General features: G+C 35.1%; 1 protein-coding gene across 4 annotated transcripts in view; it reads left to right on the forward strand.

Moving 5' to 3' along the window:
* VPS13A (vacuolar protein sorting 13 homolog A) overlaps positions 1 to 25,781 on the forward strand; it is a 125,156-nt gene extending 99,375 nt beyond the window's left edge. For 2 of the 4 annotated variants that reach the window (XM_068665862.1, XM_068665861.1), the window contains 13 exons: positions 116 to 229; positions 2,045 to 2,190; positions 2,305 to 2,386; positions 3,005 to 3,118; positions 3,570 to 3,645; positions 3,751 to 3,914; positions 4,266 to 4,311; positions 4,572 to 4,695; positions 6,374 to 6,488; positions 19,008 to 19,093; positions 19,722 to 19,845; positions 22,582 to 22,656; positions 24,762 to 25,781. In XM_068665862.1, the coding sequence (XP_068521963.1) occupies positions 116 to 229; positions 2,045 to 2,190; positions 2,305 to 2,386; positions 3,005 to 3,118; positions 3,570 to 3,645; positions 3,751 to 3,914; positions 4,266 to 4,311; positions 4,572 to 4,695; positions 6,374 to 6,488; positions 19,008 to 19,093; positions 19,722 to 19,845; positions 22,582 to 22,656; positions 24,762 to 24,812 (1,317 nt within the window). In that variant the 3' untranslated portion in view covers positions 24,813 to 25,781. Of the gene's footprint in view, positions 1 to 115; positions 230 to 2,044; positions 2,191 to 2,304; positions 2,387 to 3,004; positions 3,119 to 3,569; positions 3,646 to 3,750; positions 3,915 to 4,265; positions 4,312 to 4,571; positions 4,696 to 6,373; positions 6,489 to 8,506; positions 9,122 to 19,007; positions 19,094 to 19,721; positions 19,846 to 22,581; positions 22,657 to 24,761 lie in introns of those variants that run through there. The other 2 variants (XM_068665864.1, XM_068665863.1) reach the window with 1 other exon arrangement.
* The last annotated feature ends 1,578 nt before the right edge of the window (positions 25,782 to 27,359 follow it).

The following is a 27,359-nucleotide window of genomic DNA, read 5'->3' on the forward strand; positions in this document are numbered from 1 at the left end:
GGAGAGTGAAAGTGCTATCAGTCAATATATTGCATCTCAATGGCACACGTTAGATTAGCAAGTTTAACATGCTCTGAATTTGAAAGTAATATGTTTTTTGAAAATGCATTCACAGCTAGAACTTTTCAAAAAGGATGTGGAGTCTCTTCAAGAAGAACTGATGAGTGTGTCATCAATGGATACATCACAAATCAGCTTGTACGAGTACTTCCATATCTCTTCAATTAAGGTATAACTTTTTCATAGTACTGTCTATGCTTGCTCTCTAACTGAAGGATTTTTATCTCCTGTAGATACTAGAAAGTTAGAAAATGTAGAGATAATTAAAAATAAAATAAAATGGAAAAATAGTTTTACTGTCATTGCTAATTTATCTGGGGTTTACCTTATGGAAACACTTCTTAAATATTAAAGACTTCATTATTTCCTTCCTATCCACAACCTTCCTCTCAAACAGTAATTCTTTTTTGTTATTTATCCTTTCAAAATGCTGCAGCTCTTAAGTCCAGATAGCGCATAGTGGATTGGGGAACAATATCATTTCTGAAAAAGAGAAACTAACAAAACACGACAATGTACAATCACCATTACTGTGCACTATTTTCTTTATCATTACTAACCTGTGAAGAGCAGTTTTGTATTTTGACTGCAGTAAAGTTGTCTTTTGGCCATTTCCCTGTTCCCATAAATATACAGGCAAAGCCACTGAACAGTGTATACGTACTTAACATGGAAACAGCAGCCTGTTTGCCTGTATCTCTTAAACATTTTTTGCTTATGGGTCTTGTTTTTTGCTTATTGCTTAGCTGACTTTGTTAAAATTTTAAGCACTTTGCAGGCCTTGTAAGAATTCCTATTAAGACATTTTCCCCTCCATCCCATGGGAAATAGATCAAAGAAAGGTTTGAGTTTTGTCTTTTTACAGTATTGGGTGGGATGTTAGAAATGTTCTGCTATTAAAACAGATAATTCTAGGTAATACTGGGCTAGCCATGAAAATAACATAGCCTAACTCATTCTACGTATATTTAGTAGCTGCTTCAGTGCATCTTCATTTAGGGGCTATGTCTCCAATTGATAAAGCACAAAAAAAAAATTAGGACTTGACAAAATAAAATATCCTTTATGTTTTGAGATAACAAAATGAAAAAACCTTACTTCTGAATTTTGCAAGAAAAAATACGTGGAAGAGGATATAGGATAGAATAGGTTTCAGGTTTTAATAAAAGCTAGTTTTTAACAGTTATGAAGTCACAATAAAGTTGTGAATTGTGACAATGATTCTGCAAGACAAGAGCTACCTATAATAGAAGCGAGCTATAGTTAAGCTCTGTTATGCCATAAATTTAATGGATGGCATGTGGCATTGTACTCAGAATCAGGAACAGGCATAACCTCTTTTCATCTGATTTGGAAAGCTACAGTTGGCATTATAGAGCCCTAACAGCAAATTTTCTGAACATTTTTTCTGTTTTTAAGAGTGTCACCTTAATTTCTGTGAAATAAATACTTTGATTACTTCAGGTCTGCGCTATTTTTTGTTGTATATACTTCTCAGTTCTTGTTTATTACCTGCAAAATTTGCATAATTATTCGTCTTCAGGGTTTTGTTTCTTATTCCTGCTTGGGCACAATGCTATGTTATCATTTTTAGTCTGCTTTGATACTGTGTATTAGTTAGAGAAACAAAATGCTTTGGAAACAGGCTAATAAACTATAGCTAAAAGATTCTGGAAGAATTCTGGAAGATTCTGAAAATATGAGTAAGCAATTTAGAGTTCCTATTTTCGTAAAGGTATTTAAGTTATTCAAATGGCCTTTAAATTTAAGTGTTTTTTTTTAAACCCTACGTAGTGTGTATATATTCTCTTTTATGAAGTCAATATAATTTCAGTCAAGATTAGAAATGCCATATCTCAATGTAGATCATATAAAAGATATGCTGTATCTCATATAGATCATTAAAAAGATTATAAAGCTAAATATATGATACTTTTAATAAAAACAGTCATGTTATTTCCCAATCTTGTTTTTTATTGTTTAGTTACACTTAAGCTTTTCACTCAGTACTGGTGGTGAAGATAGTAACAAAGAAGAAAGAAAGAATGAATTGATACCACTTCAATCCTTGAATCTCCTTCTGAAGAGTATAGGTGCGACCCTCACAGATGTACAAGATGTCGTCTTCAAGTAGGTTAAAAATATAATTCTAATGACTGCTTCCAAAAAACAATTCAGTTTTGCCAATAATAGATTTTATTTCACTCTAAATAATATGGATATTTTGTTTGATTATTTTTTTAGGTTGGCATTCTTTGAACTCAATTATCACTTCTGTACTACACAACAGCTCCAATCAGCAGTATTAAGGCATTATTCAAAACAGGTTGGAATAAATAAATTTCAGTATTTCAGTAAACTTACATTTTCAAAGTGCTACTGTGTGCTTTGGTTTTATGAAAATCAATAAAATTACTTTCAGCCTTCCATGTTTGTACACAGGTTAAATACATATGAAACATAAAAACTTGTTACTCATTCATGCAATTCTGCTGCCTTTATTCTGGGGTCAAGTAACTACAGGAAGAGTGGTGTGAGTAACAAAACAACTTAGAGGGATGGATAGTGGAAGCAAACACAATGCAGCTCTGACGTACTTTTAATTTTTTATAGTCATAATCAACAAAGTTCTCTCAATACCCAGAAACAGACCAAATTTTGTTCAATAGCTGTGTAAAGTGAGAGAAATCTGGGTGATGTGCATGCTTTGTAAAATCTCAAGAGACTTAATCTCAGTTATTTACTTGGAAGCACTAGAGTTTGCTTAAATACTATTTTATTTCTGTATAATCATTTTTAATAAAACTATATGTACTTTTTACAAGTGTTGAATTTTTCATATTAAACTCATCTTTATTACTGTTTTATTTTGAGTGAACTATACTGCCTTAATGGCATTAGTGTGATTTGAAACATTTTTACTGAATACCTATTTTTATTTTAGGCTATTAAGCAGATGTATGTGCTTATTCTTGGCCTTGATGTATTGGGTAATCCATTTGGATTTATAAGAGACTTGTCTGAAGGAGTAGAAGCATTCTTCTATGAACCTTATCAGGTAAAAATCTCTGTTGGGTTATTGTGAAATGTTGCAAAAATGATTAGATATGAATTATATTGTAAATTTGGATATATTAATAACTTGTTTCATTTTAAATCTATATTTAGAATTGAAAATTCAAAGTGAAAGTGACAGGAAAAGTTACTGGAGTGACATAAAATTTCACTTAATTCATGATTGAGTAGTCCTTACAAATCTTACGCTAGAATAAGTCTGCTTGAATGATTTTGCCTTAAAATAATCAGACTTCCATGAATGAATTAGTATATTAAAGTAGGCTTTCTTTCTCATGTGGGAGCTCTAGTGGGTGATCTCACACTTTCAGACTTGCTCTCCTGCTCTCTTTAAGTATATATAAGTTCCAACAAAAACATAATATTTAAAAAATATGTAATATATGCTATTTGAAACTTAATCTAAATGCATCTTTTTTCTTCCCCTGCCCCAGGGAGCCATCCAGGGTCCTGAAGAATTTGTAGAAGGAATGGCACTAGGACTTAAAGCTCTAGTAGGGGGAGCTGTTGGTAGGTTTCAGAATAATCATAGTAGTATACTTATTAGTAAGTAATATAGGTGAGTATTTGTAAATTGCATTGGCATTTTACTTAGATTGTTTTGTTTTCTAATAGGTGGATTAGCTGGTGCTGCTTCAAGAATCACTGGTGCTATGGCAAAAGGAGTAGCTGCAATAACTATGGATGAGGATTATCAGCAGAAAAGGAGAGAAGCCATGAATAAACAGCCCACTGGTCTGAGAGAGGGTATCACTCGTGGAGGAAAAGGATTAGTTTCTGTAAGGAGAGTAAAAATGATAAAAAGATTAATGGATTTTGTGCAGGCAAAAGTAACAAATGTAAAGTCTGCTGTAGTAACTGGAGAGTTGTTCCTCTAATTTCAATACTATTTTTGCCAATAAGTGGCCATATTTGAGTGGTAGATTTAAAGAAAAATACATGAGAATTAGAGAAAGTAGGAATTGCGAAGCAGGTGAAATATACGTATTCTGTTAACTTGCTGTGGGTTTTAGAATACTCCACTGCAAGTACATTGAGGCTATTCACCAATAAAGTAATAAGAAATATGTAAGAATGAAAAATATAACATGAAAATGTATTTGTTTTCATTCTTCCATTTCTTTTGGTAGGGTTTCGTCAGTGGCATAACAGGAATAGTTACAAAACCAATAAGAGGTAAGTGTAGGTCTTCTGGTAGATTAAATGTTCATATGGTTTCAAATTATTGATATGTGATGAAACATTGTAAGTTTACCAAGATTTTATGTTTTAATTGATATCTAATTTAAATGTTCACATGAACTTTTTGTGGAGGAGACTATGTAGTTGCATATCAAATAAAAACAAATGCAACTCCTAAGTAAGAAAAAGTTTTGTGTTTTTTGTGTTGTTTTTTTTTTTCTTTTCTAAAAATTTGCTGCGCTTAATCCTTTTAGGAGCTCAGAAAGAAGGAGCAGCTGGTTTTTTCAAAGGTGTTGGAAAAGGCTTAGTGGGAGCAGTAGCTAGACCTACTGGAGGAATCATAGACATGGCAAGCAGCACATTTCAAGGTATCAAAAAGTAAGTAAAATCAGTATGAAGAATGACAGATGGAATGAAACAATAGTGAGAGTACCTTGTGTCTTTGTATCACTTCTCTATAAATCTTCCTAGATCTTTCAACTTTATCATTAATGCAAGTGAGATAGAAGAAAGTCTTGTCTGTATTGTTATTCATATAATAAATAGGCAGCTTGTTTCACTACCCACTGTTGATATTGTTTAAAGCCACAGAATTATATCTTACATGTTTTGACCATTGCCAGTGAAACTGGCAAAAGTCTGATTAAACTAATTAATCAGACTTCCTTCAGTTCCTGATTTTTTTCCCTTTATCTCAAATATGCAGGGAACAAAAGACTTTTCCACTGCACCAAAAGTTAGGTTTTGTATTATTTGTATAACAAAAGGGGAAAACAAGTTCCAAGACTACCAGATTGTGCCAGGATATACTTTCATTGTTGTTCAGACTAAGAGCTCTGACAGAACTGCATATTGAATACTGTAGTAGTCTCACTCCCTTATATCTAACTTTAATAAATCCATTGTTGCAGATTTTCACAGACTGAAATGTGTAAAGAAATTGAAGAAAGAGTTTTTGAGAGATCGTTTAGTATCTCCTGCTGATTACACTTGTTAATGGCCCTGTTCTCAGTGAGCTGTCCCACTTTTGCTAGCATAAGGTTGCCTTGTGTCTCATGAGTTTTACCCTTTGAACTCTTCACAAGGGAAATGCAAGGAATACATCAGAGCCAAAGTCGTGTAGGGTACAGATGACTTTAACCTTCAAGTTTTTTAGTAGAATACTCAGACATTAATTAAGTAACTAAGTGTGCCCTCGCTGCAAAGAAGGCTAATGGTCTCTTGGGCTGCACCACGCAGAGTATTGCCAGCAGGCTGAGGGAGGTGATCCTGCCCCTCTATTCAGCACTGGTAAGACCAAACCTGGAGGATTGTGTCCAGTTCTTGTCTCCTCAGTGGAAGTGAGACATGGACACGCTGGAGAGTCCAAGGAAGGGCCACAAAGGTGATGAAGACACTGGAGCATCTCTTCTATGAGGAAAGGCCGAGAGAGCTTCAGCCTGAAGAAGAGAGAAGGCTCAGGAGGAGTCCTACCGATGTCTGTAAATTCCTGAAGGGAGGGTACAAAGAGGACAGAGCCAGGCTCTTTTCATTGGTGCCCAGTGACAGGGCAAGAGCTAAGGCAGTGGGCACAAACGAACATGAGAGGTTCTGTCTGAGCATCAGGAAACATTTCTTTACTGTGTAGAGATGGAGCAGCGGCACAGGTTGCCCAGAGATGTTGTGAAGTCTCCCTCCTTAGAGATCTTCAAAAGCTGCCTGGGCAGAGGCCTGGGCTACTTGCTTGAGCAGGAGAGTTGGACCAGATGACATTTAGAGGTCCTCTCCAACTTCAACCATTATGTGCTTTCATGAATTATTGCAGTTGTGTGCTGCCTTGTGCCATCTAATCTTCTAATAGCCATTCTCTGAAATATATTGCATTTCTGAGTAAAGTTTATAATTAACTTATAAAATATTTAGTGTCTATTCAAAGTGTCTATGTCAAAGTGTATATAGATAACAGTTGCTGTACTAGTACGTAAGTTTATATTTAAAATACTGTAGAGCCTTTGCTAAATGTTAAAGCTTAGTAAAAATATTAATATATAGCTTAATTTTTTTGCTTTTTTCTCAGAGTTGCAGATTCATCAGAAGATGTGGTAAGCCTGCGCCCACCTCGCTTCTTTGGTGAAGATGGAGTTATTAGACCTTACAGATTAAGAGATGGAACCGGAAGTCAAATGTTACAGGTGAAGAAATGGCATAAATTTTAACTCATCATATGTTGAAATAACTATTTGTAGTATTACCAATTTTTTTAATTCCCTATTTTTAATTTTTTTTAAATTTAATTACCTAGTAACTCTGTAGTCAAGAAAGATCCATTTAAAGGATCCATAAGTTTATAACCACTTTGGTGGCTTAGTTTCTGTGATAGAACTTTTGAGAAGGGAACCATAATTTATGGCAGTGTATCTGTAGAGATTTGTGCAAGATACAGAACAGTTTAAAAGAAGAAAAGGGTTTATATGTATAATTAAAAAGGTTTATGTCTTAATTTTTTTGTTTTTGTAGTGATGGTAAACCCAAAATACTGTTTTCATTAATTTTATAATACACATTTTGAATCACAGTTTTGTGTAAAATAGCACATCAAACATACAAAATATTCATGTCATACCCACCAAAACAATGTTAACAATTTTGAAGTAGAATTCGCTTTGCATGAGGAACATGCAAAGAAGCAATGTGGACAGCTTTTCTTTAGTTTAGGTTCCACTGAAGCAAATTTGACTCAGATGTCAAAGTGGAAATAATTTCCACTGTTACGCTGCTTACAAAGTTCATATTTTTTCTATGTAATATATAAAAGTGCACTTTAGAAATACTTAAAGCTAAGAAATAAAAAAGCATTTAGAAACTGCATGAATGGCCCCTGGGGATGTAAACAAGTTCATAAATTTATTTTTAAATAATTGAAGGATTTGCAGCTTGCGAATGTTAGAAAGGTCATATGGAAATAACCTTTTGGGAGATTTAGATAAGAATTAAGTAGCCTGTGCAGAGGATTTTTAGACTGCTTTGCGAATTAACACAGCTTTTTACATGTCCAGTTCTTGTCTGGTTGTTTCTGTTTCTTCTGCATCTCGTTACTGTATCTTCTTCTCCTCTGGTAGAAGAGGATTGTCCTGTTTGGGTCATCTCAGTTTTGTTTTTCATAACATTCAGTGATTATGTATCAGTAAATTTTGAAAATTTTTTGATAATAGTATGCTTCTGCCTTTCTGTTAATGAGTTGGCTTCAACCTCTGCTCTTGAAATCCAGTTTCATATAGAAGTATTACCTTAACTAAAGCATAAACTTAATCGTTAAACTGCATTGCTTTTTCTTTTTCTTAATTTTGTACATGTTTGCATTTGGGGATTCTTTTTTCTGAGAAACCTTTAGAAAATTCTGCAATGACATATGTGATTCCAGTTTTTCTCTGTTGTATGGTTGAGTGCAGTACCACGTCTCATTTATAAATGAGATAACACATTCCAATTAAGCAATGACTGTCGTATTTTGTGATGGTAGCCACCATTTGAAAGTAACTAAAGTTGAAAAACTGTTTCATGTTAGTTTTCACTACTGAGGATTCTATGGCAGAACTACTCTTTAAGAAAAGTTTTGAAAACTCCAAACAGTTCTCCCTGTAGACAGTCAAATCAGAAAATAATAAATTGTGTCACTTTTATTCTGGTAAGACGTATCTGATGTCTTAACATCTGTTAAGGCATATTTGACGTCTTAATCCTATTCCTCAAGTGTAACGAGTTTTTTGGTTCTTAATATTTCTGATTCTAAAGATATTTCTTTGTCTCACATTATGCTCAGTGTTACATATCCCCTATGTGAAACAGTTTGCATAGCAAGTTTTGTTATGGGGAAAAAGAGTAATCCCCCCCCCTTTTATGATACTTCTTTGCATACAAGTCTAGTGACTGGCCCCATTGCATTTATTGTGTTGTAGTACTTCCAGAAGATTAACAGTTTAGATTTAAATAAAATTTCTTTTAGTGACTTAGAGATTGTGTCTGCTAACCAAAATGAATAGACAGTAAAATAGATTTAGTGTGCTTGTACTATGCCCTAAACTAGGATGTCACTGCAGAATTACTGTATTCTTTTATTTTCCTTTAATTACAAAAAAAAAAAAAAGTGTCAGCCAAACAAATCCTTCTAAACTAATACTTCTGCTTTCTTCTTCCCTTGTCATGCTTTCAGAAAAGACAGGCCTACAGGGAATGGACTAAGACTCACAATAGTAGTGATGATGATGACAGTTAGGATAATATGGACTGTAAGATGTACATGGCCTTTGTCACATTCTTTTGACTGTTCAGTATTAAACGTTGTCACTTTATTTCCGGCTGAGAAATTGGGGATGTCTGGTACTAATATTTTTAAAATTGGGGAAAAGAAGGCAGGGGGGAGGGGGAGGAGAGAGGGAGACAAGTAAAATGTGTAAGTGCTAGACAAAGCAGCAAATATATATAACAAATACATACAACAATAAAAAGTCATATATATACACAACTGGATATTAAGTGAAAATCGTACTGAGTAATATAAAGAAATAATACCATGACTTAGAGTTTATTTATAGATATGTTTCTATGAAGTGTATTTAATGTTTTTGCATTTGCAAATTGCCTTTTCCAGTTTTTAGTTATAATTTGCTAGATGGAATGCTTTTAAATGTGTTCAGTAGTACTTTACTGAATTGTACAGTCATGATTGGTATTAAAATGCTGTTTGGCTGTTTAATATTCTATTTATTTCATATTTCAAAACTATTTTGTCTGCTTTTCTTCTTATAAATAAACACATTTAAATTATATCTAAAATGGATTCATCTGTTCTCTTCCAACATTGTTGTTCTTGTTTCCTGAAACTAGATTATGTCAAAACACTAAATGGCTTATGAAAGTATTTAAAGATAAAATAAATGTACATGTATTTTGAAAGGGACATTTGTTTTACCACAATTTTTAAATGCTTACATAGCATTTGGAATCCTTAGATGTATGAAATATAATAGCTGCTTTAGGTATTTTCAATTGTGACCATAAATGATTAGTTCTTACATTAACATTTTTTTTCATTCATACAACAAAAACTCAAAACCCACCCTAGATCTGAAACTTAGGTACAATCACTGACAGCTTGAGAAAATGCCAGTACTTTTATAAGTCTGTGTGGTAAAATATATGCTACATGCAAAAAGGTTTTGCTTTAGGTAGACATGAAAGAACACTAAATAAAACAATTGAACCATGATGATTCTGTACTGTAAATTCTATAATACCACTAAATTCTACAACATAATTCTTAGAGAAATAAGTAGAGCTAAGTATTTATTCTGTATTCACTGGAAGGCTTGCATAATTTTCTTTTTTGTGTTTTGTTGCTAAGTTTACATTTTGTACTACATTTCAAGGTTCCTTGCAACAGATATTTATGTATCAGTATTAGTATTAACTCTTCAGCTAAATTGGATTAATTAGAACTACTCTAAAGCACAGGAACTTTAAAATTATTTCATATTTATCAAAGATGATGTCATGTCTTTTAGTATCTATTGTCTTCCAGTTCTCAGCATTCCGAAGAAAGAAGTATTAAAACCTCTAAGTCTCATTATTCTGGCTGTATGGCTTCAAAAGCTGATCTCTGGGCAATGAACCAAGAAATATATATATACATGTAATCTCCTAAATAAAAGAAGGGAAATCTCAGTTTCAGAGCTTCTTTAGCTGAAACTACTGATGCTGAAGTTCACTGCTTTCCTTGTGTTGTTAGATAGTTTGTAATACTGGCATCACAATTGGAAGTCATACAGGGGTAGATTAAAGATTATGTTAATGGCTGAAGCACTTTGGGAAGGCTTTGGAATATTTTAGATATAAGTGGATATTCAAAATACGTTTGAAGAATGTAGGAAATGATCTTCAATTGTGAAAAGAGGCATGCCATGCCTAAAAGTTGAGGAAATCTTAGGTTCAATTTTCTGAATGGTTACTTTTCTCTTTTTCCTAACTTTACTGCATTTTTAGTACCTTGAATATGTTATATGAAGTTTTCTTTTTGCTTTTTAGCATACTTCTTTACTCTCTAAAATTATGCCTTCTATAGTGACCTGTCTTACAAAACAGTGCATATCAGTTTTATAACAAAACATGTTTTTCCTCACTCTAAAACACCATTAGGTAGAAATGTAGTTGTTTTTTGACTGAAGAAGCATCCTTGAAAAAGCAAGAATTTAATTTTTAGAAATGATACACTTTTCCTATCAAGTTGACCTAGCTTTTCAGCTGTTTAAAAATTACAATTTTACAAATCATTACAGAATATGGAACTCAAATTTAGCATGAATGGTAGTATTTCTGGGTTAGGTATCGCTACTTCAGGTTCTTCTGGATAAGTACCACTGGGATAAAATTCCCCTGGAACAAAGAAGAGTTTTCTTTACTCAGCAAATTGAAAAGTTTTAGAATGTTAGACAGGAGAAAAAGAAAGAAAGAAAGAAACAAACAAACAAACACTATTCGGTAAATATGTTCATATACCTTTAATTATTTTGTCTCTTTCATGGTGTATGGTTGTAGTTTTGAAATGTTTACAAATATATGTCATTCATTTTGTGCAAGTTTTTTATCTGTTTCTGTCACAAGTATCCTTCTGTGAATATGTATATTGGGAAAATAAATAATTTGGATTTAGGATAACAAAAATTTGATAATAGAATTTCATTTTGCTATCATGGAACAAATACCTGTGAAATGTATAATAGCTCACTGGTCATAACTGATGCGTTGTAATGCACCAAAGATGAAAACTTCAGAGATCTTTTTTTAAGGGATTTAAAGTAATAGACTGTTGTTGTTGTTATTTTAAAAAACAAAAAGACTAATTCTTGAAGTCTATTTTTTTTTAACTAAATGTATTTTAATAGTTTAATTTTTGGCTGCACAATTTTTTTTTATATTCTTTTTCACTGATAAATTGAAGGAGCAGCCTTATGTTGACAGGCCCTGGTTGTCACGGGTGACACCATAATACCTGTTGGAGGAACACCGTAGTAGATCATAGGCCTTCTCCAAGTGACAGAGGAAACAATAAGGTATTCTGCTGAACCTCACACCTACCAGCAATGAGGAACTTGTTGGGAATGTGGAAGTCTAAGGCAGACTTGGCTGGAGTGATGATGGGATGGTGGAGCTTAGGATCCCAAGGTCAGGAAGGAGGATGAAAAGCAAGCTCACAACCCTGGACATCATGAGAGCAGACTGCCATCTTTAAGGATCTGCTTGGAAGTGTCCTGTGGGATAAGGTCCTGGAGGAAAGAGAGGCCCAAGAAAGGTGGTTAAAATCAAGCATCACCTCTATCAAGCACAAGAGCAGTCCATTCCAACAAACAGGAAGTCAGACGAAATACCAGGAGGCCTTCATCGGTGAACAAGTTGCTTCTGACAAAACTCGAACGCAGAAAGGGTACAGAAGGTGGAAGCATGAACAGCTAGCCTGGGAGGAATGCAGACACATTTTCCAAGCATCCAGGGGTGAAATTAGGAAAGCTAAAGCCGAAATGGACTTGAATCTGGCCAGGGATATCAAAGACTACAAGAAGGGCTTCTGTAAGAACATGAGCAGCAAAAGCAAGGTTAGGGAAAATATGGACACACTTCTGAATGAAGCAGGAGACCTGATTTTACATAAGAACTGAAAAGACTGAGGAACTGAATACCTTCTTTGCTTCAGTCTTTAATAGCAAGACTGGCCTTCAGGAATCCAAAGTCCTAGAGAGAGAGAGCAGGGCAAGTATTAGAGCAAGGAAGATATGTCTTTGGTGGAGGAGGATCAGGTCTGGGAATACTTAAGCAAGCATAAGGCTATGGGCCCTGGTGGGATGCACCTACAAGCGGTGAGGAAGTGAGCAGACTGAGAATGGCAGTGCAACAATTCAATCTGCGGTTGATCATGGTAACTGGGAGAAGTCTGAAGACTGGAGGAAAGCAAGTATCTCTCCTGTTTTCAGAAAGGGTAAGAATTACATGGCAAACTGTAATGATGCCAGTCAGCCTCACCTCTCAGTTCCTGTGGAGGTGATGGAACTATCATAGAAACCATTTCTAGGCACGTGAGGGAGAAGGAAATCATCAAGAATAGTCAGCATTGATTCACCAAGGGGAAGTCATGCTTCACCAAACTGATAGTTTCTTTAATGAAAGCACCACCCTGATGGATGAGCGGAGAACAGTGAATATTGCCTTCCTAGACTTCATTAAAGTCTTTGACACAGACCCTGTGTCATAGAGAGTTTCTCATAGGGAGATTCTCATAGAGAAGCTCTTGAAGTATGGGCTGGATGAGCAGGTGGGTATAAACCTGGGTGAATGGCTGGGTCCAGAGGATAGTTGTCAGTGGTACAGTCTAGTTGGAAGCACAGGTTGTAGTGGACTACCCCAGGAGTCACTACTGGGTCCAGTTTTGTCCAGCACATCATTTTTGATCTTTTGTCTTTTTTTTTTTTTTTTACCAGCTGAAGCTCTATAGACTGAAGTTGATAAGGATAGATATTACAGAAAGTTTCTGGGATCATTTGAAAGACTAGTAATACTTTTCTTACAGAATCTATAGACTTCTGCTAGAAATCACTGATTTTTGTCCTGCTAGTAAATAAGGCTGCAAGAAAGGCTAGTCTCATGCTTACATTCTTAAGTTATTAACAGTTCCACCATGAAATTAGTGTAGTTCTTTGTGCCATAGATCAGTGTCTACACAAAAACAAAGTAAATCCAAAATCATTTTAAATTTGTTTTTAATTGCCTTCATAGTGTGAGAATTTATGAGGGCTTTTCTCCTTTTCTCAAGTACTGTATAAGAGCTGCTCCCCCAACCATGCTGCTGTGGATTTAAGCTTATAGAGAAGTTAGTCCTTTATAGCAATTTGTATATCTTATTATAACATTGGGGGGAGGGGGGGGGTAGCGGGAGGAGGAGAAGGGAATGTTTGGCTTTCAGTTCAATGTACCTTTTTTGGTCATGAGTTGAGCTTCAGATCAAATAACAGAATGTTGGAGTGGGTTGATCATATGCTTGCTTCTTGGTGTTCAAACTTCAATCTGCCAAAAAGAACATCTGAGGAGTAGAAGAAGGTGTGATACTCCTTTCTCTCCTTCCTTCATGTCTCTTAGGCTTAAGTTCACATCAAAATTTAAACATCCATATCCTCTAAAATTGAGATTTTATTTCTTAAATTTATAGTTTTAAGTTCTTTCAAAAATTCAAAATAACTTTTCTTCTTCCTATATCATTCTGAGCTTTACCAGGTTCTATTTGTGCATAGTACCTAGTTTTCTTCTCCCCTAGTCGAGTCAGAGTTGTCATTATCCTTCCTCACTTAGAAAGCTTGTGTCTCGGTTAGAGGAAAGAATGGCAACCTTACCACTGGCATGTGCAACACTTGAGTAGTATTTCATTGTCATTGCCCATCCCCAAATAGAAGACTTGAAAGATATTTACAGGCTCTTAGGGACTGCAGCTAACACCAGTTATTTAAGATGAATGTGTAAGCTTGTTTGACTTAGTTTCATTTTAGCTTGCAACTGAAACATATATATGTGCTTCATACGTATGTATGACAGAAAAGCAAGTAATGGCTGGAAGTGTCCTAGGCAAAGTATACACCAACTTGTTATGTGTTAGAGAATGTAGAAAATGGCAATCTTTTCCCCTGGCTTCCTGCAGATCCAGTAAGCACTTCAGATGCTAGTTATTGAAGAACCTTTGTTGTATTGGCAGGAAATACTAAGAACATCTAGATGTGGTCATCAAAATGAAAGTGTAGATTGGTATGATTTCTCCTTTCAGGGCATCAAAAGAATTCTTCTGGTATTCAGACCAATAATTGGCTGAGATATTCTGCCAGTTTACACAGGCAAACTGCAATTGTGTTGTGAAGGAAAAACAAAGTTCTGAAAGAAAGATAGTGTCCTAATTTTCATTGTCCTACATACTGTGGTCAAAATTTTAACGTTGACCAAAAATGTCTGTTGTTTTGAACAGAAATGTGCAGAGCTCAGATTTGGTGTTCAGCATGGCTGAATGGAACCTTGAATTTGGCCACTAATAGACAGAAGCCTTAATTTTGTTTTTTATAGAGTAACATTGCACATTAGGATAATTGGAATGAGAAGATTAATATTAAAGGATTAATATTAGTTCTCATTAATAAAGGATAAGAAGATAATTTTGCATAGCATAAAAATGAATGTTTTATATATGCTATTTTGTCTCTTTTTAACAAGTTTTCTCCTTTTTTACACGTTTAAGCTAAATCTAACAAATTACCTAAATTCTCTTTAGAATTATTAACATATTTCTGTGGGGAAGATTGGATATGTAGTAATACCAGGTTAATCTACTGAAAATAGTAATTCTACAACTTTTTAAATAGTAATTCTACAACTTCTAAAGCAGTTGTCTGATGATTTGAGCTGAGAGATGCGTTCAGTATTGTAGTTCCTTGCAGCAGCAACAGATTGCTTTCACAACTCAAACTTTTGGATATCGTTCAGTTCCTGACTGATTTTGGCTGGGATAATTTTTTTTCATAGCAGCTGTCTTTGTGCTGTCTTTTGGATTTGTGACCAAAACAGTGTTGATAACAGTGATGTTTTAGCTCTTGTTGAGCAGTACTTATGCAGGATGAAAGCCTTTTCTATTTATTATGGTGTCCCAACATCAGGTTGGCTGGGGTGCACAAGAAGTTGGTAGGGGACACAGCTGGTGTACCTGACACAAGCTAACCGGAAGTATCCCATACAATATAAATAATACTAAATAATAATAATAATAATTAATAATAATAATAATAATAATAATAATAATAATAATAATATCTGTGTGAAAGAAGGAGAAGGAGGTATGAGGGAGAAGGATATTATGGTAACTGCCTTCCGTCTCCCTGGTTCCTATTAGCTCTTCTGGAATTGGTTGCCAGACCCAGTACAATGAAGAAATAGACTGGCAATCCAAAAGCCTTTAAAATTTTCAAGTTGATCTGAGCAACAAGAGGTAAGGGTAACAGATTTGTTACTACTTTTCAAGTAGTAATGGTGTTTATGCTATTTTTTACAAAATTGATTCAGTTCAGAGGAGTTCAAACATTTCAACTTTCGTTTTTCAGGTATTTTTTAGGAGAACTATAACAAGAATTATCATAGATTTTAATTTTTTTTCTCTGCTACCAGCACGTTGTTTTTCGTTTCTAACTTTGTTAAAGGCCTCTGTCCTTGCTTTCCAATGAATTAGGGACATGTGCTGTGATTTGGAGTCTTTCCAAATACAGAGATGCCACTTTTGGACACTGAGCATATTTGCATATTCATCTGTGCATAGATGATCACATCTATGATTAAATTATCGCAGTGATATCTAAGTATTTTTACTACAGGTAAGAATAATTTTCTAAGAACAGGATTCGTGCTTTGATTGCTTTGCACTTTACTGGAGACTTTTTCAACAGATTCATTCAATTTCTATGTTCAATCAATGAATCAGAATATATACTAATGTAATAAAGTTATTAAGCATTTTTAAATTGAAGTATGGCACTTGTTTTAAACATGCGCGCTTGTTTTCTTACAGTAGTGAAACTGGTATCAAACAAACAATGGTGTTAACTTCATAGTTTTCATCATCGAAGTGGTCTAAGTTGCTATCTTTCTCAAAATGATTAATAACTAAACAATGTAAAATATATTTATGTATCTATATTAAGGGATACATTTTATATATCTTTTTATGTTTGACTTCTATAAGCTATTTCGGTAGCAATTATTGGTACAGCAGTAGATTGGTTTATCCCTCTGTGGTGTATTTCATAATGGACAGGTGCAAGGAATAGAGTGTTGGAAAAAACAAGTGCAGTGGGGGTAGAAAAATCTAAAAGTGAAATAAGCTTAGTCTTTATATGTAGTTACTGCGTGACATTTGACATAGACGTGTATTACCTTTGCAAATGGACTCTGAAACACATGTCCTGTGTTAATTTCCTAATTAATATCTACTGACTACAAAACTATAGAACACAGATGACAGAGTTTATGATCTTTGAGTTACAGCTAGCAATGAGTAGAAGTTCCGTCTCAGTTCAACTTTCAGGAAGGAAAGCTTTGCACGCTACATCCTAACAATATTTCTGTGCTGACTGAGTCTTTTTTTTGTGTGAGTTTTAGTAGAAAAAAATAAAAAGTAAAAATAAAAATAAAAAGTTTCAATGGAATTTTGGGGATGTTTGAATAGCTGATGTATAGAATTGTAACCTTTGTGACAGTTAAACTCTACACTTCCATAATAATTTTCTCACTTCTTCACAAGGGGGAGCAGAATGGGAGATGCTCATCTATTCTCTGTGGTGACCAGTGAGTGATAGGACGTGAGGGGATGGCATGAAGCTGCATCAGAGGAGCTTCAGGCTGGATGTTAGGGAAAGGTTCTTCACCAAGAAGGGTGGTCGGGCACTGGAACAGGCTCCCCAGGGCAGTGGTCATGGCAATGAGCCTGCTGGAGTTCAAGAAGCCTTTGGAAAATGCTCTCAGACATGCAGTCTGATTTTTGGGTGGTCCTGTGTGAAACCAGGAGTTGGACTCAATGATCCCTGTGGGTCCCTTCCAACTCGGGATATTCTGTGATTCCAGTTACATAATTCTTGTACGTTATCAGTAAACTGAACAAGTTATAGTGGGGTGATGCGATTCGTCAAAAATTACCTAACAAGCTAATGGAAAGACAAAAAGAGAGGTAATCAGCTCTCATAAGTCCCACTCTTCCCTTTACCCTAACACTGCACAAAAATTAAGAAAGTTATCTTGCTTTGATGCAGAAGAAATAAGTTTAGTCTAATTTGGATGAGGAGGATCTTTAGTCTATTTGCTTTTTCTCCCCAGTAATTGCTGTTAATGGAGGAGAGATACTGGTTATACTTTGGAATATTTAGAATGTTTTAGAATTTTAGAATGTGTTTGGTCAGTAAGAGAAATTGCTGACTAAATTGGAGAACTTGTTCCAAAATCATTACAGAGTCCTGCAGATTAAATGCAACCGTATATTGATTATCTCTATTTAGCTATCCTACCTCCGTCTGCGCACCTTAATGCACGAACATTATGAAGACTGCCTTGTGAGAGGTTTTTTTAGTTACTTTGTGATCAAAGCTGGTACTTCATAGGAGAGGCAGGAAGAAACTCAAATTGTCTGATGACAACCCCTAGACAAAGCCTGAATAAGAAGTTTTAAAGAGTCTTTCTAGAAGAGCAATAAACAAAGAAAGAAAAGAGTTTTCCAAGCCCTTAATCACTCATTTCTTATGCCTTTCTTTTTGCTGTATTCACACTGCTCTTGACACTAGATTTTGCACTAATAAACTCAAACAATGACTTACATAGGTAGGCACATGATCAGTAGTTGTGGTTTTGCAGCCCAACAAATTTGGGGATAGGAAAGTAATCAGAATTTTCTGATACGCTGTTCATGTGCTTTCTAGAATGCTTTCTTTCAGGAACTTCTTAGAGAAAGGTTCTTGCGTTCCAATCATGAAAAAATCAGCATTTTTGAGGGAAGGCATCAGTTGTAGAAAATTGTTTGTGTGAAGTTATCTCCGCTGTCAGATTTCCAGTCTTGGTGTAGACCTCGTTAAACGTCCTTATCATTTTCCAGTGTTAATGAATACTCATTAAATGGTTTTGTCATTTTGACTGTAGTGAGATCTAACATACATGTTTTAAAATATTCCCATACATATCTGAAACAATATGTTTATAGTTAACTATTTATTGAGTCATACTGCTTTATACTAATCTATATTTACTTCCAATTTCTAACAGCTAGGAAGCAGGCAGGCAGTTGGAACTGTTGTTACTCCTAACTGAGATGCACCAGTCTTGATTTGGTCACTAATCTGATCACTTGTTGCTCGGAAAGTCAGAAATCCCATGGTCGCCTAGTCATGTTAAAATTATAGACCCTCTATTTTAAAAAAAAAAAAAAAAAAAAAAAAAAAACCTTAATCTGATGTCATTGATATTTTAAATTTAATGACTCGTAAAAATATTCAGCTACAATATTCACAGAAATTAAAAAAAAAAAAAGATCAAGTTCAGGGGAAAATGAAAGAATACAGAAAAATGTTAAGCATTACCTTAAATGTGTCATTAAGTCTAACTGTATATGTGGTAAATGGGTATTTGTAGACTGTTAAGTATAGAGTTAACCTAGGGCTAATGACTCCAATGTTTTGGAGATGATTCTATGTAAAAATTGGGAAACAAATCCTCCTTAGGTGTATTTTGGCCATACTGGTTTCTTGTGTTGTCTTTGAACTGTATTAGCAGAAGTTTGGAACGTAGCAGTAGTATGTAGAAAACTGAGTCCTGAAATCTTGGGGGAAATTAAATCGTTCCTTGCCAGTTTTTGTTAGGATTGATTTCTGTTTGCACAGCTGCATTTCCAGGGACTAAATAATTCTATATACATGTAATTATAATATTAGCTGTCACGGATCTGTTAGTCACATTTTGACTTATGAAAGTAATTTCTTTAAAAGTATGTTGTATATACTTCTTTATAATTTATACTTTTGGGCAATAAATACATTTTAAACAAAAATTAATATGTTAAGTTTGTACTAGCATATTCAAAACTGTAAAACTTTTATCTCTTTTAGAAAATTGAAAATGGAAGATTTGCAAAACTCAGATATATTGCACATGCTATGGTCAACAATACAGATCTGTTAATGGTGACAAAGAGGTAAACTTTTGGCTATGAATAAGTGCTTAAGACTCTATCATCAAAAATGTGTATACCTTAATTCTTGATCAGTAACTAGGCTTTGATGTGTCTATCCTTACATACGCAGATACAATAATGATGAAGGCATGTCTAGTGTGCTTATAATTATCTTATTTAATAGCAGCATTTTTCATCACAGAAGTAGGTTAATAGGTTATTTTCGCTATTTAAGGAGAAAAAAGAATGTTGGGTTTCTGTAACTAAGATGTATTTTTAAATTTGGTTAGGTTGAAGTCAATAAAACTGGGATTCACTTCAGTTAGCACTTTAAAGGAAAATGGATGATAAAGGAGTGGAGAATCAATAACGTCTAATGAGTATCAGTCATCCTTCATAAGTAAAAAGTCTTTACAACATTTTTTAGAAACACAGCTACAAATACTGTTATGCTCTTGCTATGAAACAATATTTTAAGTAAGAGGACATTCGAAATTCAGACTTTCAGAAAGCATGCTGTACAGTTGTTATATATAATTAGACGGGAACTGTATTGAAACAATGTATGGCTTCACTAGATCTAGTGTAAATTGATAACTTATGTATTTTTACATCAATTTTTAAATTATAAATTTTTTCTTTTGTCTAGTGGTGTCTTATTTGTGACAAAAGGGACATTTGGACAGTTGACATGTGAATGGCAATACACTTATGATGAGTTTACTAAAGATCCATTCATTGTTGATGGCAGAAGATTACGCATTGAAGCAAAGGTATATTAACCTGATCGTGTTTTGTTCTCTTTTTGTGATCTTTTATAATGAACTTCAAACTCCTGATCTGTCTTCTAGTTGAGATGTACTTATAGATAGAAGGGAGTTGAATTTGGCATTGGGAACTCCTCATGTTACTAGCTTCTGACTGTTTTAAGCAGAATGCTAAACTGGCTGTTTGATTATTCCTTGAGTCCTAGGGATTTTATGTTGGTATGCACCGGTTTGTCTGAAATTTCCAAATTTCATACTTTGGAAAATGGTGATCGCAGTGGTTTTACTCAGGTGGGCAGCTGAGCTCCACCACAACTGCTCTCTTACTTCCCCTCCTCAAAGGGAAGGGGGGAGAAAATACAATGAAAAGGTCTGAAGGGTTGAGATAAGGATGGGGAGATCGCTCAATAATTCTCATCATGGGCAAAACAGACTCAGCATAGGGAGATTAGTAAGATTTGTTGCATATTACTAACAAGCTAGAGAAGTGAGAAACAAAGAAAACAAACTAAAAACACCTTCCCCCCCATCCGCCCTCTTTCACTTCCTCACCCCAAACAGTGCAGGGGAAAGGGGGATGGGGATTCTGGTCAGTCTGTAGCACTTCGCTGCTGCCACTCCTTCATGGTCACTCTCTGCCATGTGAGGCAGTCTCTCCACGTGGGGTCCCTCCCAGCTGATGCCGTCCTTCCCAAGCTGATTCTGCTTGGGCTTCCCACAGGCTGCAGCTCCTCAAGAACTGCTCAAAATAGGGGTTAGTACCATGGGGTGCCTCCTCCATCCTTCAGGAGCAAACTGCTCCAGCACAGGTCCCCCATGGGCAGAATCTCCCACCAGATCCCCTGCTCTTGTGTGTTCCCTTCTCCATTGGCTGCAGGTCTGGCCTGGGGCCTGTTCCTGCAGGGGCTCTCCATGGACCGCAGCCTCCTCCAGGCCACATCCACCTGCTCCACCGGGGGCTCCTCCACCCGTGGGGGGGCTGCAGCGTGGAGATCTGCTCCATGGGCTGCAGGGGGACAGCCTGCTCCACCAGGGGCCTCTCCCTGCACAGCCCGCAGGGGAACTGCTGCTGCCTGCCTGCAGCACCTCCTGCCCTCCTGCTGCACTCCCCTGGGGGTCTGCAGGGCTGGTTCTCACTCCTCACTCTCCCAGCTGCTGTTGCCCAGCATTTTTTTTTCCCTTTCTTAAATCTGATCTCCCAGAGGCACAAACAACGTTGCTTATTGGCTCAGCTCTGGGCAGCAGTGAGTCCCTTTGGAGCCATCTGAAACTGGTCCTTACGTAACAAGGGTCAGCTTCTGGATTGCTCTCACAAAGGCCACCCCTGTAGCCCCCCACAACCCCTCCACTACCAAGACCTTGCCACGTAAACCCACTACAGTGATAGAGCACAACTTTCTCAGAAGGTTGGAGAATATTATTGCACACTCTAACACTCATGCCAATACGTGGAATTCTTCCCTATTACCTTCCCAAAGATTCAAATATATCAAACCAATCCATCTTCATGTGCTATGCTTACAGGATTTTTTCCTCCATTTGTTAATTATTTGTTAATTAAGTTAATCAACAATACAATAAGGTGTTAATGTCTTCTTAAAAACCACGATGACAAGTGCTTATCCTTTCCAATTCAAGTTGAAGAATGTTGCTCTCAGTTGTGAATTTAATTAAAACAAGCAAAACAAAACCTTCCCTGGTAAATGGTGAAAGGAGAATAAGGAGAAGAGATGAGCACTGATGACTGAAACAGAGGCAATATTCCTTAATATATATATATATATATATATATATATATATTCAAGATATATATATAGATAGATAGATAGATATAGATATATATATATATAGATATAGATAGATATATAGATATATAGATATATCTTGAATTCCTGTTGAGATGGTAACTGAAAATAATTTGAATCAACAAATTTAGCTGTCAGGGATTTGGTTTGTTTCTGTTTTATTAAGTTTCGCATGTGTAATCGTTGAATCTTGGGTGTCAGGATAGTCCGGATGTTTTACCTGCAAAGAACAAGTGATTCAGTATTTCACTCAGATTATTTGTTTCTATTGCAGAGCATGAAATGCAGAGCCACTTTGTTTTGGAATACTCCAAACTGGATTTCTGACTGCAAATTAACATTTGCAGGGTGAAATCCTACCGCAATTCTTAGTTTCTACCATTTCAAACAACGCCGAGTAACACATCTTTATCCAATATTTCAGGGTCATTCAAATATCTGCAGTATGTTCTTCATTGAAATCTGTGGTTGAAAAGTGTATTTTGCATATCACTGTCCATGTTTTATTTCTGAAGCCTAGATTGTTATTTTCAGTATCTAGGACCACTGCTTGCAAAATCAGTAGCAGTAGAATGCCAACCTGGGTAATAACTTGAAGGAGGATAAAAAGATCCTCCTTCATAGGGTACTGAATTTTGTTATGCCGTACTCCATTATTTGCATTCCATTCCTAGTTATTTTTACAGGCCAGTCTCCAGCAACTCCATGGTATAGAAGGAAGTTTGTTACTGTTGGAGTGTTAAGTCCACTGTGTTTTCAGGCAGAAAATGATGTTTCTCAGGGTGTGTGTGATGTGAACATACTCAGATTAGTTTGATGGGTACATGATGTTTGGTGTTCTCTGAACCATAGCTGCCATAATGGTAAGTAAATTCTTACACATGAAGTTTGAAGAAATTAACTCTACAATTACCTAATTACATTTTTTTTTTTTTAGGAACGAGTAAAGTCTGTGTTCCATGCCAAAGAATTTGGAAAAATTATTAATTTTAAAACTCCAGAGGATGCTAAGGTAAAATCAAAATATTGTTACAATTATCCAGTGTTGCATTTGGCTTAAAAAGTGAAAAAAAAAATCTTAACCTTGAGTGTTGAAAATAAAATATTTCATACTCATACTTAGTACTCTGTCCCATTGGACATGATCTCTCCTAACTGAAACATCAACTGAGATTGTGTTTCAGACCCTGCAGCTCTTTAGAGCTTGTGTTTACAGTGTGAAATACCGGCTCCTTCCACTTTCTTATGGTTGTTAAAGTTCTCATCCAGATAATGCATATCATCTCCCTAGTGTCTCTGATAAATCTTAGTTTATAAATCTGACTACATCTACAAGCATAATGGTTGTTGATTCAGCCCTTAAACAGATGGAAAGAGCAATGATCTATTGATACTGAATTTCAGAAATTCTCAATGTAAACACCAAACTTATACTTACTTTTATCTTTGGACTTATAATTGCCAGACAGCTGATTTGATAGTTCTACTAATGAAAGTAAGCAATCGAGAATATGAATTAAAATAGTAAAATTTAATAGAACAATATTTGTAAACTACCCCCAGAGCTTAAGAATGAGGAAAGTATTAATAGAGAATCAAATAGATTATTTGATGTTATAATAATTAGATATGTTCTATATGATCTCTTCATTTTGACATTAGTTTTCACTGCAACCTGGTTCAGGTCTGCTACCAGCACTATGAGTTAGCAAAGTTGCTAAATTCTGTCATATTTTTAATCGGCATGAATCATTATTTTCACAAAGAATAAATTAATCTTGTATATATGCACACCTCCTGCATCTACTCAACAGTTTAAGATGCTTTTTTTTTTTTTGGCAAGGATAGTTTACAACTGCAGCTGAGTGATACCTTTTGGCTCTTAGCTCAAAAAGAATCACAAATACTATCAAGGTGTTTGAGAGCCCATTGCTGACTTTTACTTCTCTTGTACTCTATGGAGGTGCTGAGCTCCATTTTTTATTTTATTTTTTTAAGCAGCACCATGGACCGTGAATTATGTTATTCATACTATAAGTGCTTAAGCAAGGAAAAGAAAGCAAGAAAAAAATGTATACTTTTCATTAAATGTTGGTTTGCTTATTTTTCAGAAAGGTCCAAGCACCTCACACACAAAACCAACAGGAATGCAGATGTGAGGGGGTAAAAGGTCCTTGTCAGATAGACTTGGTACAGATTGTACTTACATCTTAGTGAAGGAATACTTTAAAGTTTCATCAAAAATGCTGTCAGGTTCTTAGGGACTGTCCTACTGAAAGTATGGTGTCTTTGAGAGTTCCTTCTGGGTTGTCTAGCCTACAGCTTACTTCTACAAATGTTGCGTTTGTGCTTGTGTATAGAGTGAAGACACCAAGGCAAGCATTTTAGGAACAGTAAAAATGAAACTGGACCCTTCACAGTAAGGAGTATGAGGTCACTTCACTCCCCTTTTCAGTCTAGAGGACACTGTAGCGCCCTAGTCTGGAGTCCTAGAGTTCTAGAGTTTCCAGAGTTCCCAGAGTCTTAGTCTAGTGTCCTAGAGTTCTGCATCTGTGAGAAGTGCCACATTTCTCTTCTGTGTTCAGAAAATACGAGAATTCAAAATTCATGAAAAGAAACTGAATATAGTTGAGAAAAGCTTTTTTTTTTTTTTTTTTTTTCCTATAAATAACTGTATTATCACATTGCTACAAGAAATTCTTGTCTACTGTCTTCTGTTATCCTTAGTTTTATAGTGTCATCTGGGACTAGATGCATCTAGAGTTGTAGACTAATGCAGAGGGTTAATAATAATGTGCATGAAATAATGATTTCATTTAATTTTATAAAGTATTATTCATTGAAATGTAGTCCAGGAAACTGAACTATCAACCTAGGCAGCTTAACTAGTTGTGGTATTCAGTGTCGTCATGTCAGATATTGGTACTTCAATGGTACTTCATTTTCCTGTGAGAAAATCAGGCATTTTTAATGTACAGTAGAATTTTAAGTACTGTGTTAAAACTTGGGGAGGGAGCAGGTAGTGAATTGTGTGGCCATCCCAATCATATTTGCAGCTGCTCTACGTGATTTTTACTTAAGGATACATTTTCATTATTTGCTTTTCCTTTCACACAGTGGATCCTTTCTAAACTGGAAGAAGTAAGAGAGAATCAGCCAAAATCATAATGAATTTAGAAGCACCAAGATATGAAGAACGCTGAACATCTACCTTCTAGTTTCCTTTACAAGTAGAATTATATGCATAGTAACGACAAAGTTGAAAAAAAAAAAAGGGTGGGTAGTGCAGGGGTGGATTGATGAAATTATTTGTGGTCACACCAGTCTACAGATAACTCACAAAAGTAGCTGCTATTAAGTTTAAAGAAAAAACTCCAGTGATCAAAAAATTTGCCAAGTTTCAGCTTCTTGGATATTTTTTTTTTTTTACTTAATAGATTTCATTTTACTTAAACATATATTTTATTATTTTTTTTCAAAATACAGTTTTAAATGAATTTGTTTTACCATTACATTTGGCACTGAAGCTGAATTCTGAAATAATTCTTTTGGTACTATTCAGAGCAAATCTTTTGGCTTTGATTCTGAAAATCAATATTTAGTTTCTGTCTTCTTTTTCTTACAACTTGAGGCTGTGTTGAAGTTCAAGTTTCTTTTGAAGGAAATGTTAACTAAATCATCACTAGTCTTACAACTCAAATTCTAAGAAGGCATCTGTTCACCAGAAAAGCCTAATTTAGATGATCACAGGAGGGGCTGCATAGTTACCAAATATTATTTTCTTTCTGTAAATGAATAGACCAGGTCACGATGAATTTACATTACAATATCACTTTTAGTGTAAACTTTTTTATATCCTACTCAAGGAAATGTCGCAGCACCTTTATCATTATTCAAAGAAAATATAACAGTTTACAAAAACTTACAATGGGGATAATTAATATATGTCTGCACTAGAAATATGAATTAAAGCTTATTATTCTAAATAAAAGTTATTAACAGATTTCCAACTGAAGAAGGAAGTTTTGAGGTTATAAGGGCACTGTTGCATACCAAATATATGCCTTGGATATTGTGTGCTAAGCAAGTGGCAAATAAAGTCAGATTTATATTAAATAATAAATACAGTATTTCACAGTTGCGTTTTTCAACTCTTTTTACTTAATGGAACATCTTTGTTTCATATCCAGACATTAGAACTTTAATCGGGAGAGCCTGAAGCTGTGTGATACTACTTACTTCTTAGATGTGTTAGTCATAATATTGTTAAGTGGCTGATTACTGCGGTTGATGTAAAAAGTACAGGAAACAATGCAGTCTTAGGTAAAGGTTTCCATAAATTCCCAAATCAAAGTCTTCAGAATTTCTGGTATATATAGTCAGTATCTACTGCCAAAATACTCTTTCCAAACAATTGTTTGGAATGCATATATCCGTGGGATTTAATTATTCTGACACTGCCAGTGGTGCTTCTGAGATCTAAGTTGTTGCATTATTGTAAAATCTAGAATGACTAGCATGCTAACCTGCAATTGCAGTTCCTTAATTTACTGTAAGTCTTGTCTTAGGTGTTGAGTAACCAGTTAGTTGTTTACAAAATACAGATGATTTTGTAATTTTTCCCATAAATTATAAAGTGAATCAAAAGGTTATATGTGAAATCTGAACTATGACAATGACTGTTACTCAGCTTGTTTATACCACAGATACCAAAAGTATTAACTCAGGTTATAGCCATGCAAAAATAATAGAATACTTTGCCTTAGGTAGTACTGTCATCAGGTGCACTGAATAACATTCCACATCTGTATATTTTTTAAATCAATCACACTTAATCATAGGCATGATAGTTCAATTTATTTAGTTCAATTTATTTATTTTGCCAACAAACTCCTGATTGTCAAACCTCAACTGTCTCTTCTGTATTTGAGCAATTTAATCATTAATGTTGTTTAATTTATTTTAAATTTTAAATATGTGTGTCTGTGGTTAAGCTTATGGTTTTGGAAAACAAAACAATTCCCCCAAAGTTTCAATTTTGCTATGAAGTATAAATTATTTTGAGCTCCTGTGCTGACTAGAAGTGTTAACATGAGAACTAGAACAGTGGAAGTGTGCTGGTCTGATCTGCATCCAAAATGTTTGAAAGTCAATGTGGGACGTTTCACCACCTCCCGCCTCGTCTCAGCTTGTAATGACAACATGATTTTCTGTAGCTCCATTTTTTCTAGTCAGTAAATGGTATCTTTTTCCTGTGCTTTTTCCATATGCTTTCTCCATACAGTCATGAATCAATTTTGCCATTTCTCAGTAGATATGAGTTGTCTCTGTTTTAACTGTAAATCGACTTGGAAAGAGGAGAAAGATATTCAGAATTATGCTGTTGTGTACCTTAATGGATTGCTGAAAATTATTTTAAATGTCCACTCTGGTGTGCCTCATTCCGTATTTCATTTTTTTCAACAAGAAAGTAGAGCAGATATATTATTTTTTATTGAATATTTATATGCAATTATACAAGGGAATTTCAACAAAAGTAAAAATCTAGACAGCTAAATCTGTGCAATGTAGTGCCTAAAATATACTAGGGCCTGTGTTGAAAAATGATTTCTATTCTGGGCAAATGTTACCTAAACATAAATCCTTTAAAAAATGTCATTTAGATTCCCAGTAGTAGCTTATTACTGGTTAGAATTTCCTCTCTGAAAGGAATAA

This window comes from Anas acuta, chromosome Z, assembly GCF_963932015.1.
Source record: "Anas acuta chromosome Z, bAnaAcu1.1, whole genome shotgun sequence".
Classification (NCBI taxonomy): Eukaryota; Metazoa; Chordata; class Aves; order Anseriformes; family Anatidae; genus Anas; species Anas acuta.